This window comes from Saccopteryx bilineata, chromosome 6 (assembly GCF_036850765.1).
Source record: "Saccopteryx bilineata isolate mSacBil1 chromosome 6, mSacBil1_pri_phased_curated, whole genome shotgun sequence".
In the NCBI taxonomy this organism is placed as follows: Eukaryota; Metazoa; Chordata; class Mammalia; order Chiroptera; family Emballonuridae; genus Saccopteryx; species Saccopteryx bilineata.
The window spans coordinates 171,004,115-171,021,240 of NC_089495.1; the positions used below are offsets into that span (position 1 = coordinate 171,004,115).

General features: G+C 41.7%; 1 protein-coding gene and 1 non-coding gene across 2 annotated transcripts in view; both read left to right on the forward strand.

Moving 5' to 3' along the window:
• The first annotated feature begins 49 nt into the window (after window positions 1-49).
• The window catches only part of SNX5 (sorting nexin 5), a 28,423-nt gene continuing 11,346 nt past the window's right edge, over window positions 50-17,126 (forward strand). The window contains exons 1-6 of the mRNA XM_066234097.1: window positions 50-277; window positions 11,999-12,103; window positions 13,129-13,239; window positions 14,031-14,152; window positions 15,487-15,610; window positions 16,492-16,587. Coding sequence (XP_066090194.1) covers window positions 227-277; window positions 11,999-12,103; window positions 13,129-13,239; window positions 14,031-14,152; window positions 15,487-15,610; window positions 16,492-16,587 — 609 coding nt within the window. The 5' untranslated portion in view covers window positions 50-226. The remainder of the gene's footprint in view (window positions 278-11,998; window positions 12,104-13,128; window positions 13,240-14,030; window positions 14,153-15,486; window positions 15,611-16,491; window positions 16,588-17,126) is intronic.
• LOC136309854 (small nucleolar RNA SNORD17) lies at window positions 5,782-6,017 on the forward strand. Its single transcript, XR_010726484.1, has one exon. It is a non-coding gene; the product is annotated as a small nucleolar RNA SNORD17 (small nucleolar RNA).

Consider the following 17,126-nt stretch of genomic DNA (forward strand, 5'->3'; position numbering starts at 1 on the left):
AGCGGGTACCGGGGAGGCAGCTCTGGGGGAGCACGTGGCGTGCCACTAGGCTTTCGTGGGGCTTCTGGGATGGTGGCGGAATCCCGAGGCCTCCCGCCGCCGTGGGGCTGGGAGGCTAGTGGAGGCGGGGCCGCGGCCGCCCCTGAAGGCTCCCCAGCGGCGGCGGCGGCCCAGCGTCTTCTTTCCTCGCACAGCCAGGCAGCCCCTGCTCGAGGCCCGCGTCGCCATGGCCGCGGTTCCCGAGGTGCTGCAGCAGCAGGAGGAGGACCGCAGCAAGGTGAGGCCCTATGCACGTTCATTCTCCAGGACTGGAGGCCCCGCCGACCTCCCGGAGCCCCGCGTTCCTTCCCAAGTCCTGGGGGGGCCTTGGGGCTGCTCGTGCACCCGTGTCTCATAGCGAGGGGCTCCCCCACGCGGGAGGCACCTGCTGGACCCCTGGCGCCTTTTGTTCTCCCCGAGGGCTGCCGCGGGGCTTCTCGGGCACGCGGCCCGGTGTCCGGTCCCCAGGGCCGCGCGGCGAGTTTCTGGAGGCCCGAGAATGTGCTCTCATGTAAAAGGGCTTTTTTATACTTAATCTGGACTTCGGGACCACTGGACGGGGGACATGAACCCACTTAACGTACGGGAAGCGACAGTTTGGTTTCGTTGCATCTAAACTGCCTCTCCACTTTTTGAGAAAACTTTTTGGCCCAAATACTGGGGAAATTTCCGAAGAAAATCAGAAGTCTGAAGTAAGCCTGTTTCTTAAGACTTTATGAACGCTAAGTGTGTTAACTGCGGGAGTTCTGTAATTCTTAGTAAGTGCCCCAATACTTGTTGAACTCGGTTTTTAATTCTTATCTTTGGGTGTTTGTGTAAGTCGCCCGCATGCCGCTGGAATCTGGAGGTCGCGAGGTGTCTCGTGGAGTGAAATCGGCCAGAGACAAGCCCCCGCGCTGTTGTCATTCCTTTACTTTGGGGTTGGCTTTTCGCAGTTCATGGAAGTTGGTGTGACCACAACGTTACGTGCAGAATCGTCCACAAAAGTTTTTGCGACAGACGTGTAAAATAAAAAGGAATCTAAAAATAAGGCGTTCTTAACATTTAATCTGTTAAGATTTAACATCTTAGAATGTTACATCTATTTTAGAAGTCTCATTTGGGGAGAGAGACGGTTTTTTTTTATAGTAAGTACTAAAATGTTCCAACCAAGAGGATCATTGCTATATTAGTTATTGAAATGCAGTTTTGAGGGTAGGGCAGGGTCTTAGCTGGAGTACTTTTATTTGAAAGTTGAAAGAAGTGAGTTGTTCTTACTAAAAGTGGGAACTTGAGGCTACGATTCTTAATAAGAACATTCTTTTTTGCTACTTAAATTTTTTTGTTTTAGGAATTAAATTTAATGGGTGATATTGATCAATAAGAGTATGTAGCTTTCAGGTAAATATTTCTATAGCATTTGAACTGTGTGGCCATCACCCAATCTAGAAATTTGTTCTAAAGGTAGTTTTTCTAGAAGTTTAGATACTGAGTAGAATTTTGATAGCAATTTGATACATCCATACTTCTTTCTTGACCCAGAATGTTTCAGATAGCTGTGTAAAAGGACTTGACTGCTTCAATGGGCTTTGGTATAAGTACAGTATATGATAGTTGGCATTTAAAATAATGTGCTCTCATCATTTTCACTTTCAGCCAAATTGGAGAGCTATTGAAGACTATTTCCTGCTCCCTGGTTTTGGTGGTTACAGAAAGAGGATTATATAGAATTACTTCTCTGTTTTTTGGGGGGGGGGGGATGTGGCAGGTGTGAATTAACAAGAGGCCAAATCTTGGGCAAAACTATGTTACCTAGTACAGCTTTGTTAAGTCAACTGAAATATCTTTACAGAAAATGTTATAAGTTTAAAAATTCAGTTTTTGGCTTTGTAATTTCCATGAGAATAGAGGTTCATGGGATTTAGATATAATAAAGTAGGGAACAATTGATTCTTGAGGATTTTGAAGGCTCATAAAGTACTTTTTGAGAGGAATATTGGTTTGTATCGGTTAGTGTGACTCTTTCATTTTAGCTGAAGATGTTGGGATTTGGTTCCATTCCCAAGAAGTAATGTAAGGGAAGAGTTGAATGGTTTTTAACTCATCCTCTACTGATGGAAAAGATTGTATTTTCATCTTTAAATTTAGAAAACATAGGATTTTACCAAGTGTAGCTCCTGAAAATTAAAGCATTAATGGCATTGGGTTACATCTTGATGATAATCGAGTATTGCAACGTTTGGGTGTCTTGAGATTTTAGTGGGTAGAGGGAAAATTAATTGGAAATCAGGTAGAACCTTGACCCATAAAAAATAAGTTATCCTGTTCTTCAGTCCTTTTGCACCTTTTAGGTTCTCCAGGCCTTCTGTTTGCTAGAAAGCCATTTGAATAGCTGGGCATCATTTTTAGCCCTTTGAGGAGTACGAACGTTCATGTATGTCCTTGTGCCTTCTGACCATCCAGAGTACAATCGTACAAAAATTTTTATTTTAAAAATACGTGAAGCAACATTAAAAAAAGGCAAATGTATGTTCTTATTTCCATAAATTGTTATCAAACAAATATTTTAAGTTAATACAACTTGAACTAGAACTAATTTCATTTTTGGGGGAAAAAAACCTCACTCCCTGGGGTCAGCAAGCATGAAAAAAACACTACTCAAAGGATTAAGTTCCCACTCAGATTCAGTATGTATCTTCATAGTGATGAGTCTACCAGACCTATGGCAAATAGAGTATGGGTCCTAATTGCCTCCCAAGACCTTATTTATTTATTTATTTATTTATTTAAATGATGAGTAAATTGCTAATAGAGGAAGTAAGTTGAGCACACAGGAAAAGCTTTGCAAGATCAGGGTGGATGCCTTTCCCAGCCTAGTGCTGTTACAACTTAGTTCACTGGTTGGTTACATAGACCCAGGGTGGATAGTGTCTTCTCAGCCAGGCATCAGTGTTTATGCTGCTGCTCTGGTTTGTAGCTTTTTTTTTAAACTGGTGTGGAAGTTGTCTCTAGGGACACTCGAATGTCTGCTAGATTGGGTGGGGGTTCATTTAGGAACAGTCCTGCCCAATATTGCAGCAGTTCCAAATTTACTAATTTTTATGGACCAACTTTTTTACATTTAATGGCTTGACTTCATTTTTCTTTTCTAAACTCTGGGAGTAGGGCTTATCAAAGCTGCCCAAGCCTTAGTTCTGGATCAGTAACATGTACAGTGTCTTAAGATCTCCATGATCTGCTCACATGTTTTTTGGCTGTAGGAAGAAATGGTCAAGGGAGGCTATTTACAGAAATTCCTACATCCTCAGGTCTAAATTCTCACTTAGTGTGAAACCTGGTAAGTGACTAACACCTTATGTAGAGGTTTAGTTTTTAAACCAGGGTTTTCAACCTGAGCACTTTTGACATTTTGGGCTCAGTAGTTTTTTGTTGTGGGAAATTGTCCTGTGCCTTGTAGGGTATTTTAGCAGTATACCTGGCATCTACTGAGTGAAAGCTCCCTGCTCTGACAGGAGTATATGCCAACTTTGCTAAATGTTCCATGTTTGGGAATCAATGATTTAAACTCTCTAAGATGGTATGAGTGGGTCCAGGTTGTGTTACAGAGTCTAATAATTTAGTGTACCAGTTTTTCAGTTTTTTCAGTTCTGTAATTGAGAGATTATAAGAAAATACATGCTGTTTAAAACAAGCATAATTGCCTGACCAAATGGTAGCACAGTGGATAGAGCGTGTCAAACTAGGACATGGAGGACCCAGGTTTGAAACCCTAAGGTCGCTGGTTTGGGGTTACGAAAAATTGATACTTCTCATCTCTCTCCCTTCCTGTCTGTCCCTGTCTATGCCTCTCTCTGACTGTCTCTGTCAAAGAAAAAAATCCATAAGCATAATTGATTGTATTGGGATTTGTTCCCCTTCTCCCAACATTGAGGAACCTTATCAGGCAATAGTAAAAAAGATAGTAAGCGGGTCTGGGCAATTTAGGATTACAGAGAGGCAGCTGAGCGTTTACAAAGTTAGACTTTAGTTCCCACTCTGGGAACTGCAAACCCAATCAATGCCCTTGTACTGCGGCGCTCAGAACACTGGGCTAGAATTGAAGCTCACTTGATAAACAGCATGTGCTGCAGGGGGGTAGACCTAAGTATAAAACTGCTTTTAAAAAACATTTCGCTCTCTTGATTGTCAGGGTTTTGTTGTTGGAGGAAATTAGGCAAGAGTAGTTCTGTAGCTCAGAAGCTTTCAAATAGCCATTGGTGAGAGGTACATGCAGTGAAATTAGGTAGTTAGAAAAACAACCTTTTAGTGAACCCAATTATGAGGAGTTTCAGAGCATTATAAGGTCTGCTCTTTCTTTTATTTTTTATTGATTGATTTTTAGAGAGGAAGGGGGAGAGCGATGGGCAGACATTCATTTGTTCCACTTAGTTGTGCATTGATTGGCCACTTCCCATTCCCATGTATGCCCTGACCTCCCGCAGCCTTGGTGTTTAGGCTTCAGCTCTGACTGAGCTAACCCACCAGAGCTTCTGCCTCCTCTTTTTGAAGCAGTGACAAAAGATGGCTGCAGGAGAACATTTTACAAGTGTAAATTGGAAGTTTCTCTGCATGATCTCCTTTTCCAAAAAGCTACTTCTTCACCTCCAACACAGTGTATTTATGATTGGCCACTGAATTACTCTTAAAGATAGTCCTTCTAAAAGAGGAACATGAAATTCATGAACTGTTTCATACCACAAAGGCAAAGGAGACATACAGAGGGAGGAGTAAGTAAATTGCGGTTAAGTTCAGAGGAAGGATCGAGTTTCAGTTCAGATATTGGGTTCTTGGTTTGAGTACCTCACCCATTTCTTTTACATATTTGGTGTAGTTTTTCAGGTACTGCTATGTAGCCTGGAGAGAAAAGTGTTATTTCCTTAGGATAGCTGCTTATATTAACCTGTGTTAGGCGTTTTCTTCTTGAAGAGTTTATAGTTTACTTGGTTTTGAGGGTCAGGCCCCCTAACCTTCATTCTAGTCAGTGTTGATGGTGAGTGAATACAAATGCAGAAGCCAACTCCTGGCTTTCACTGTATCTCTCTTGAAGAGCAGTACAAAGCTGCTGGTGAGACAAGAAATGAGGCAGTGAAGTATTTACATCTGAATGGTCTGGGGAGTGTGTAGTGCCTTTGACTCCCAAATAGAATTCTCACCAGGAAGCAGGCACCCTTCTCTTCATGCTGCCATTTGTGCCTCAAATTTACCTAATCAGGCTTAAACTCAGACACCTTAATCATGTTGCTGAATTATCATCTTTGTGGTGAAAGTAAGTTGTTTTTATTAACTTATTTCTCTTCATCTTGGTTTGATCATCAAGGTCAGGAAGTGAATGTTCTTAAATTCTCTCATCAACATGAGTAATGTGTAACACGTCAGGTTTGTAGCAGAGGGCTGTGGAATTGATATGCCAGGCAATTTTGGGGAGGAGCTTTGATAGGATTAGGTAGGAAAAGGGCTTTAGCTTTGAATGGAAGAAATTAGTTTTTCATTTGTTCAACTGCTTCCTCTGTAGCAGTGCTGTATTGATTCCCAGTACAACTCTGCAAGGACATCCTTAGAGACCATATAATTTGACCCTTTCATTCCGTGAATTCATTTGAAAGTAATCCAGGTATCTAGTAAGTAATTAGGTGAATTTCTTTGAAATGCATGTTAAGCCAATAGTTCAACTTAATCTTTCTTGTTTCTATTGGGATTTGACTAGTTCGTGGGCTTTGCAGCCTTGTGAAATGATGATTCAGTTTATCCATTCGCTGAGTACGCTGCACTGACCTTCTTCCAAGTCTCGATTCCTGTTCTAGGAACTCGGGGCTACGTAGCCTCCCATTGCCCTGCAGTCTGTGGTGTTCTACCAAGGACAGCTTGCGTATTGGTAGACTACCGGTAAGAATGGTTAGTGTCAGCAGGGATGGTCCCTGTGGGGTCCATCTCACCAAGATGAGTGGTGAAAATCTGATCACTTGCTGTGGCCCTTTAATTTTTTTTCTTTTCTTTTTTTTTAAGCTTATGACTAACTTTCATAACTTTTATCTATGTTAGTAGACTGTGATCTTCTGGAACAGTGGTTTTCAACCTTTTTACTCTTGGGGACTGGTGAAAATAGAAATATTTCGAGAACCACTAAGGCAGAAATCACCCTGAGTGTAAGTGAATTCGGCTAAGATCATTAGGTCTCTAATCTTCATATATGGATAAAAGCAGAGCTCACTGCTTGCTGAGAGTCCATTGTTTTCATGCTCCAGTGCCATAGGAAAAGCTGGAATAGAATAGATGAACAGGTTTTGGTTACTTTCAGGTTGAAAGACAACATTAACAAAAAATTCGAGTATGGTACTTCAATCATAAAGAGGGATTTGGAGAAGGATGTGGTGTTAGAAGTTCTCGTAGAACACTACCTTCCTGTGAGTTGAAACAAGAACCAAGTAATATATACTGTTTAATCAGTATGCCTCTTGTGAGTCTTGTTTTCAGAAATTAATGCAGATCTAGTGTCTGCAAGCAGAACAGTTTTGGATTTGTTTCCTCACTAATGAGAATTGTACTAATCAAGGCCAGTATAAGTATCTACCTGAAATACGGTGTTTCCCGCTTCTTGCCTGTTTTGGCTTTGAGCTAACAGACCATTCATAGATGACTTGTTATATTTGCTCTGTCCCTAGTAGGAGTCTTAATTCCTTATACAGTGGGATGAAGGATAGCAAAGCAAAATCTTTTTTTTTTTTTTTGCATTTTTCTGAAGCTGGAAACAGGGAGAGACAGTCAGACAGACTCCCGCATGCGCCCGACCGGGATCCACCCGGCACGCCCACCATGGGGTGATGCTCTGCCCATCCTGGGCGTCGCCATGTTGCGACCAGAGCCACTCTAGCGCCTGAGGCAGAGGCCACAGAGCCATCCCCAGCGCCCGGGCCATCTTTGCTCCAATGGATCCTTGGCTGCGGGAGGGGAAGAGAGAGACAGAGAGGAAGGCGCGGCGGAGGGGTGGAGAAGCAAATGGGCGCTTCCCCTGTGTGCCCTGGCCGGGAATAGAACCCGGGTCCTCCGCACGCTAGGCCGACGCTCTACCGCTGAGCCAACCAGCCAGGGCGCAAAGCAAAATCTTTAAGAGTGAAAAACAGTTGGAAGATAAAACACTCTGAGGCCCTGGCCGGTTGGCTCAGCGGTAGAGCGTCGGCCTGGTGTGCGGGGGACCCGGGTTCGATTCCCGGCCAGGGCACACAGGAGAAGCGCCCATTTGCTTCTCCACCCCCCACCCCCTCCTTCCTCTCTGTCTCTCTCTTCCCCTCCCGCAGCCAAGGCTCCATTGGAGCAAAGATGGCCCGGGCGCTGGGGTGGCTCCTTGGCCTCTGCCCCAGGCGCTAGAGTGGCTCTGGTCGCTGCAGAGCGACGCCCCGGAGGGGCAGAGCATCGCCCCCTGGTGGGCGTGCCGGGTGGATCCCGGTCGGGCGCATGCGGGAGTCTGTCTGACTGTCTCTCCCCGTTTCCAGCTTCAGAAGAAAAAAAAAAAAAAAATTAAAAAAAAAAAAACACTCTGATGTAACATGTGCTGGCTTACATTACTTGTGCTTTGGGAATGGAAACCAGAAAATCACTTAAATATGCACAAGTAGTCTTTCTATCTGTTGTTTCCTTGCAGCATTCAGATTAACATGGGGGATATATTGGAGTGTCCTGTTCAACTAGCTCACATTCTAGCAGATCAGTTACTGTGGCGATGGTTTCCTTTCCACCTTGTTATTTTTGCTATATGTCACTAGGGTGAACAAGAGTCTAGTCACCATAATAACACTTAACTATATCTTCTCTATGAGTCTTTGTTTTCCTTGTGTTAGATTCTAGCCTTCCATGTTGTCCAGGTGCCCTTTGCCATCTGAGTCATTAAACCTTTTGAAGAGTGACTTTGTAGATGCTGTTAAGTCTTGTACCAAAGTAAGTCAGTCGTAAGTGAGATTTGGATCAAAAGTGGCCCTTAACTGAGCTCTGCAGAGTTGTGTGGCAGCTAGTGTCACATTCCCCAGTTGGGAGGCCCATGATCGTGTGGGGGAAATGCACTGGGATTCTCTATTAGTTTTTCTTCTTTACAGGCTCTTACCATGCATTTAGGGTTTTTTGTTGTTGTTTTTTAAAGCAAGAGAGAGACACAGGAAGGGAGAGAGATGAGCGGCATCAGTTCTTTATTGCAGCACCTTAGTTGTTAAATTGATTGCTTTCTCATACATGCCTTGGTGGAGGGGAGGGTGCTCCAGCCAAGCCAAGCCAAGCCAGTGATTCTTAGCTCAAGCCAGCAACCTTTGGCCTTGGGGTTTTGACCCTGGGTCCTCACATCCCAGGCCAATGCTCTATCCACTGCACCACTGCCTGGTCAGGCACATTTAGAATTCTTAGAACATTTACCATATTTCCCCATGTATAAGAAGCACCTTAATTTGGGGGCCCAAAATTGGGGGGGTGTATTACATAAAGTTACTGAACTCAAGTTTTATTCATCATAAAATTCCTACAACTCCTCATCTGCATGGAAAATGCAAATAAAATAAAATCAACCACTGTGTGAGATGCACCCAGTTTTTTAGACCCCAAATTTTTCAAAAAATTGTGAGTCTTAACACGTGGGTAAATGTAAAATTTACTTTGTTTACCCCTTTTTAAAATTTTGTTACAGGATTATTATAATCCTTATTGTAAGGATGAATCTGGTAGGGAAGTACATTGAGAGCTGAAACTCCACCTAAAACTAAGTGTTTTAAATTTGATTCTCACACGTGACCTAAGGGGACTCTGGAAGACCGAAAAGTTATTAACCTGACTTGTTCTGACGTCTGCCTTTCCTCATTGATTTAAGCAGCCATTCTAGGCATTTTCACATCTGGGACCCTAGTCAGAGATGGGTGTTGTCGCACAGCGCTAAACAATTTTCTGCTTTTTTGGGAAGGATATAGAGGTGGGTGCCAGGGGGCAAGTATAGTATATGGAGGGCGTGCGGCCCAGTTTTCCCACCATACATTCTGGGGATTTATTTAGCAAGTACTGTGGGGTGTTGGTTTTGTTGATTAAGCAGAAGGAAAGGAATGCTGAGCTTTTAATCACATTTGGTGCTTCCGGAGTAAGGATTCTGTGCTGACTGAAGTTTTAAACATTTGACAATGTTTTACTTTTTGATGATTTATCTGCTTCATTTTCTGGAGCCTTGTGTATCTATGCTACATTGTAGATTGTATGTGTCCTCATTGTATTTGTAACAAAAAAACAATTTTATGATGACAAGAAAGGAAGGTAGTAAATAGTCTAGGCTTATTAACTCTGTGTGGTTATGGGTACAGGAAATTGAGAGGTAGCTAGAAAACCAGGATTTGTGACTTTCGGAAATGGACTCTCAGGAAGCATGGCATTATTGCTGAGCTCAGAGAAATGCACCTCAAGTCTGCCTGTCTTTCTACTAGTGTCTGTTACTCCTATTATACTTGCTCACTTTGTTCCTGTTCTGACTCTGACAGGTACAAACATAACATGGTGGGGGGTGTTATTTTCTGTGGTCAAATTTAGTTTATATTTTGACATCTTTTTGAACTTTATATTTGTCCAGTGGTGAGCTATCAGAAGGAAGGAAGCTTTTATCAGAAATATGTCAGAGCTAGAGGCAGTTAGGACAAAATGAAGTATCCCTGACCTTGAGGCTAACCTTTGTAGAGTTCTGATAAATAGACATGGGAAAATTAAGCCAAATAAGCAAATATTTTTCATAGAGATCATCAAGAATTCATTTGGGGAAGGACTGTTTAGGTTGAGATGTCGGGGACTTAAGTGTATTGTGATCTTATTCTAATACCTGATATTAAAATCAAGCCCTGGTGATAGTACTTGAAGCTTGTTGCTTACAGGAAAGCCTTTGTTACAGGACTAACTCTGGTTTTTGCAATTAAATTTTTTTCTAAGTGCTAAGAGGGGAGGGGAGGTACTGACAGCTTCTTAGATACAAAGGAGAGAAGTAAATTATTCATTTTTAGTGGATATATTTAATATTTTTATACCTGATTGAACTAGTTTGTCTAATTTCAAAAACTGTTTATCAGTTTTTGGTCTTGAGCTTTTTATTTTGAAGAAAAGAGTCCAAAATGAAACATAAGGGGAAATACTTCAGCATTCCCTGTCCTCATTCTACAGTCTTCACTTGGCATTCTCCCTGTGTGCAGTAATCTAAATTGTTACGACTTGACTTAAGCACCAGCTTATAGTTGGGTGTGAGGATGAGGCCCTGAGATGCTTATTTCATGCAGTTTTTACCCTTCATTTTGTGTCAGGTTGTGATTGACTGTTGGCTTGTCTTCTTTAAGAATTCTTTTTAAACTAGCAAATATGGGGTTGGGTGCTATTTTCCTCTGAATTTCCTTTTTGTATTTTTTCGAAGTTAGAAGCGGGGAGGCAGTCAGACAGAACTCCCGGGTGTGCCTGACCAGGATCTATCTGCCATGTCCACCAGGGGGCAATGCTCTGCCCATTCTGGGACGTTCCGTTGCAGTCGTAGCCATTCTAGCGCCTGAGGTGGAGGCCATGGAGCTGTCCTCAGCGCCCAGGCCAACTTTGCTCCAATGGAGCCTTGGCTGCGGGAGGGGAAGAGAGAGAGAGAGAGGAAGGAGAGGGGGAACGGTGGAGAAGCAGATGGGTGCTTCTCCTGTGTGCCCTGGCTGGGAATCCAACTCGGGACTTCCACACTCCGGGCTAACGCTCTACTGCTGAGCCAACCGGCCGGGCCCTCCTGAATTTCTAACTCACAAAATCTCTTTTGCTTCTGGGCAGTGCTCATACTTGCCCTTCATGTGTAACAAGAGTGGAATTGTGTTAATTAGGGCCTTTGTTGGTTTTACAATTCATTTCTTGTGTCTAGATTTCTACTCTTTGAAACAATCCCTGAATATAAGAAGTCTACTCTTGAGCTGCATTTTTCTTATCTATTGACCTAGGATCCTATACCACATGACTGTTCTTTGTACCTTTTCTCTGTTTACTTAGTCTCTTCTTTCAGATATGTGTAGTCTGATCAGTGCCTCCTGAATGTTCTTTCTATTTTGGGCATTTATGTAAGAAGAGTTCTCTTGTCTAGTTCAAGCCTTCCTTAGTACAGTTGTTTCAAGTAGTTGGTTAAATGTATTTTTCATGCAGACATAAAATAAGTAATGTACCTGCCTGACCTGTGGTGGCGCAGTGGATAAAGCGTCGACCTGGAAATGCTGAGGTTGCCGGCTTGAAACCCTGGGCTTGCCTGGTCAAGGCACATATGGGAGTTGATGCTTCCAGCTCCTCCCCCCTCTCTCCCTCTCTGTCTCTCTCTCTCCCTCTCTCTGTCCTCTCTAAAAATGAATAAATTAAAAAAAAAATTCTTTAAAAAAAAAAAAAAAAGAAAACATCAACCTGGAACGCTGAGGTTGCTGGTTCGAAACTCCGAACTTGGCCCAGTCAAGGCACATAACGGGAGTTCGTGCTTCCTGCTCCTCCCCCCTTTCTCTCTCTCTAAAATGAATGAAGTCTTAAAAAAAAAAAAATAAGTAATGTACCTGATATTAGAATCATAGTTGCTTTGTTCAGATTACAGGAATACTCTGGGACCCATCTATGCATTTAATTGCAGATTTCCCCACAGTATCAAATAAACTTAGATTTATTTCAACAAAGGGAAGACAGAGAGACAGATTCCCTCCATGTACCCAACTGTGATCCACCCAGCAACCTCTGTTTGGGGCCATGCTCACAACTGACCTATTTTTAGTGACTGAGGCAGAGGCTCCATGGAGCCGTCCTTAGCGCCCTGGGCCAACCGGCCAGGGTATCAACTTTGTTTTAAATGGTGTTGTATTGACTGCTTTTTAATTTCTAGCTCCTATTTTTGGAAGCATACTTTTTAGTGCTAAATTAAATTTGAAACTAATAACCAAAAAATCTGTTTCAGCTGAGATCTGTGTCTGTAGACCTGAATGTTGATCCCTCACTTCAGATTGACATACCTGATGCGCTCAGTGAGAGAGATAAGGTCAAGTTCACAGTACACACCAAGGTAAGTGACAGAATGACTTCAATAATAAACACATTGCTAGATGCAGCCTTGTTCTTATTCACCGTGGAGTCTGGAGGACAGCCTGGACTGAAACGGTTGCCGTTTGTTTGTAGTGCAGCACCACTGCTGAGGGAGCACCCGCTTGTCTTGTTTGAGCCTCTAATCAATGCTCTTGCGCTACTGTCCACTGTGCTGGGAGGCTAGGCCATTGCTAATGTTAAATTTGGCTTGTACTCTGCTCCATGGAGGGCAAATCAGGCACAGTGATGTAGGCGGAGCCATCTACCAACAGATGAAATTAGTTCGTTTCTGTTTTTATTTAGCATGCTTGGGAAGTGCTTGCTTTTCCTATGTTTACTAAGTTCTTGGCTTTTGTCCCTCTTAATTTTTGTGTTACCAAAGACTTTTTTGTCTCCAGATTTTTAATATGATATTATAGGATTTTTAATTTAATATTTTAAAGCAATATACCAATGTGGAAACTGTAGGGGGGAAAATTGAATTTTTCAGAATCGGTCCTTTCCGGAACACTTCTAGCCTCGTTTCTCCCTCCATGCTAGTTAAAAATGTGTTGGCTGCTTGTCTTATACCAGGAACTATCATAAAGGGTTTTCATGGATTTGGTTTTTAACAGCCTTATGGTAGTGTTTTTTTATCCCCGCCTCACTGGTGGGGAAACAGGCACCAATTTAAATAAAGCGCAAATATCTTATAAGGTCTTCTTCCACATGTTTTTTCTCTTAATATCTTGGTGGCTTGATTAGTATACCTCAGTTACTCAGAAGGCAATGTGAACACTACATACCCGAGCTGACCTGAGAGGTGGAATTTTGTGAAAAGAATTCCTTACAGAACATGTTGACTTGGCTCTGTCTTCTTCTAGTGGTCTAGAGATCGTGTGCTGCTGCTGTTTGTTCTTTTCTGGATCTCATTGTTATGCAGAATTTTCCCATAGTGTAGCCCAGGAAACTCAAACCATGGTATCTAAAAGTGGTAGTTACTGGTTAACATCTCCTCCTTTGCAGACCACGCTGCCCACATTCCAGAGCCCAGAGTTTTCTGTTACACGGCAACATGAAGACTTTGTGTGGCTGCACGATACTCTCTCTGAAACCGCAGACTATGCTGGGCTTATTGTAAGTGCATTTTGGAAAATGAAATAATTGCTGAAGCTGGTCTCTTCTATCTACCTTGCTGTTCACTTTGTTAAAGGGACCTACCCACTTTTTATAATGGATTGTGTAAAGTCTGATTTCATCTGCCAACTAGAGTACATATGTGCTAATCATTACTGTTAGAGTCTGAATATGTGAGAATAGTATTATAACTGAATGAATTGAGGCATCCAGTCTTAACATTCTCAGAAGTGCTGTCATCTGCCTAAGGAGTAAGGCAGGCAGTTGTCTTTGTGTTCCACTCTTGAAAGTTAATGCATGGCTGCAGGAAGAGACTTACTGATTTTAAAGGAGAATTAAGTGTGGCTTGTGCTGGCAGGCAGACTGAAGAATCTAGCCAAGTAATTCAACAAAAGTAATACTGAAGCTTATGTCTAAGAATGTTCTCTTCATTCAGTAGTAGAATCTTTTGGTTATTCTCTGGAATTAAAAATTCCTTATGAAGTCTAGAGGTGATAATCTTGGTGATTTTTCATTGGCTTTATTTTAATGCCGATTGTAATAAATTTTAAACTGATGTTGAAGCAGAATAAACACTGTTATACCCTACCACTTGTCTAATACTATAGATAAACTGAACGAATAAGTGCAGTCACGGTGAGTCAGAAGGGGAGGACACTTAAATGCCAGAAGAAATAAGGTTAAGAGAAAAACAGGTTGACCACAGGGCTGGCTGCCCCTTGTGCACAGGCCCTAACTAGAATCTCACTGCTGGGACAAGAATGCTCACAAGTTACCTGTCTCGGCTACAGATTCCACCGGCTCCCACAAAGCCTGACTTCGATGGCCCCCGAGAGAAGATGCAGAAACTGGGGGAGGGTGAAGGGTCTATGACCAAAGAAGAATTTGCCAAGATGAAGCAAGAACTGGAAGCGTGAGTGGCTCTTCTTGATGAGACTTGAGAAAACGGATTATGACAGAGGCGGATTTAAAGACGGGCACACCGGGCGTGTGCCCTGGGCCCTGACCTCTGAAACGCCCCGCAAAACCCCAACTTTGCACTTTTTTCTAATGACATCAAGTTTGGTTTCATATGTGCAATTTTAACATTAATAGTACATAATATTTGTTATTTATGTAAAAATATAGTTAACATCTATTTTTATTTTCCCTGTCTCTTTTTTAAGGGGCTCAATATTTTCTAATGTGCCCAGGGCCTCAAATCAACCAACCTTAATCTGCCTCTGGATGATGGGTACAGAAATAAGAACTTGACAATTAATTGAATATTTTTAAGTATAGTACTTGATTAGTTGGTAGTGCTATCTTCTAGAATTACATTTTGCAGAGTGTAGGGGATGGTCTTGAACTTTAGACCTTGACTTCCTGGGGACCACTAACACTGGCTATAGCTTTCCCCTATGTAGGCTATACTTGTGGAATTATAAGTAATTCTTCAAGCTGCTTTCTCCCCTGAAGTTTTATTACTGGAAATAGAGTTGAAACTAGATTACAGTGAATGCTGATACAAAGAATTCTGAGGTCCATGGGGAGTTTCTTTTTCTTTGGTTATAATTTCAAATAAAAACGATTCTTAAAATTCCATATCATAGTTAGTTTGCATTAAAGCTTCTTATGAAACCATCCTTGCACTTCGTCTTGGCTTCTTCCCCTCATCTACCATCAGTGTATTGGAATTCAGGTGCTCATTCTAGCGGTTCTTTTTCATGCTGTGCCCTGAGCCTGTATTGAGGGCCAGTGCTCATACACTTCTAGGTCTTGAATTATTCGTACACTCGAGTGACATGACTAAGGATAAGGCACTGAACATAGGACTCATGTTTCTACCATCGGGAAGTGTAGAGTGATCTTTTAATGTCCAGATTGAAATAAAGCAGCTTTGTAATTTCTGATGATTAGGAGACTGAGACTCAATGCTGTATATATGGCTGCAGAATTAACAGGTTTTTATTGTTTTAAAGAAACCAGTGTTCTGTTGGCTGTTGAATACCAACAGTACTTTGCATGTAAGTTTCAGGCTTAGCAGACTTGCTCCATCAACTCCAGTTATAATATCACTTCCCCCTTCATTTGCTTATGCCACAGATTCCGAAATGGCAGTTAGATATAAAGTTATTTTGAAATGTTTAGGTCCCATTCAGGTCTTTTGCTTCATGGCATAAGCAGCGCAGTGGTGATGACTGGGCACAGGAGTGGTTGCTAGTTGAGTAGTGCCGCCATCTAAATGCCTGTGTGCTTCCCTTTTAGTGAGTATCTCGCTGTCTTTAAGAAGACTGTCTCCTCCCATGAAGTCTTTCTTCAGCGGCTCTCTTCTCACCCTGTTCTCAGTAAAGATCGCAACTTTCATGTTTTCCTGGAATACGATCAAGATGTAAGGCATTTTTAAAATTTCATTTCCACGACCCAATGAACTGTATGACTATACTTTAAATATATATACTTAATATATTTTCTGCAAATTTAACTTTTTTAAAGTTCTGGATTTCTTAACCAACATAGCGGAAACCTTTTGTAGATGCCACTGCCCCTCCTGTAGATCAGTGTGCAAGACATTTTTATAAAGGGTTGCTTAGAAATTTTGATCCTTTCCCCTTTTAAAGGCTAGTTTTCTCTCAATTAAGTTTGGGATTGTATACTTTTGTTTTAATGTTATGTTTTCGTTATTATGTATGAGGGAAACCACTACTTAGAAATTTCCTCAGTGTCTCCTAACCAGTCAACTTTAATAAACAACAGAACAATAATTTTGCCATGGCCTGACCTGTGGCAGCGCAGTGGATAAAGCGTCAACCTGGAAATGCTGAGGTTGCTGGTTCGAAACCCTGGGCTTGCCTGGTCAAGGCACATATGGGAGATGATGCTTCCAGCTCCTCCCCCCTTCTCTGTCTCTGTCTCTCTCTCCTTTCTCTCTCTCTCCTCTCTAAAATGAATTAAAAAAAAGAAATAATTTTGCCAAGGATTTAAAAGCCACTAAGACTTGGTGCCAAGATAGTTTTCAAAATACAGTATCTCTTAAGTCACACTTTTAGAATTCTGACCTGTATTTAAGTTTACCTGTTTATTGGTACTTTACATCTAGTGGTTTTCATGTTTTTCTGAAATATGATGGAATTCGTTTTATACCTTTATCTTAACGTGTGTACCTGTACTATATAGTAAACATTGTTGTCTGGAATGTATTCAGTACTTCTTTAGAAGAATCTAGAAAAAGAATGTACTATAAACTATTCTTTCAAAATTCTCTTTCTTTAGCTAAGTGTTAGACGGAAAAATACCAAAGAGGTGTTTGGCGGCTTTTTTAAAAGTGTGGTGAAAAGTGCTGATGAAGTCCTTTTTTCTGGAGTTAAGGTAAGTCGCTTTTAGCTTTTAGAAAATGATTAATTTCTTGTATATAGGTGACTTTTTATTTATTAAGAAAAGATATGGCATGACTATGGTAGCACAGTGGATAAAGCGTCAACCTGCAATGCTGAAGTTGCTAGTTCAAGACCCTGGGCTTGCCTGGTCAAGGTACATAAGAGAAGCAACTATAAGTTGATGCTTCCCACTCCTCACTACCACCTTTCTCTCTCCTCCCTCTCTCCAAAATCAATAAATAAAATCTTTTTTTTTTTAGAGATGTTTGTGAAGCAAATTGATTAACTTCTCAGAAATCCAGTTATTTTAATAAACTCACTGATAATTTTATTGTAGATATATTAAAGTAAAAGTAATTTCACTTTTTCCTTTTTTTTTTTACAAAAAGAGAGTCAGAGAGAGGGATAGACAGGGGCAGACAGGAATGGAGAGATGAGAAGCATCAATCATTTTCGTTGCGCGTTGCAACACCTTAGTTGTTCATTGATTGCTCTCTCATATGTGCCTTAACCGTGGGGCTACAGCAGACC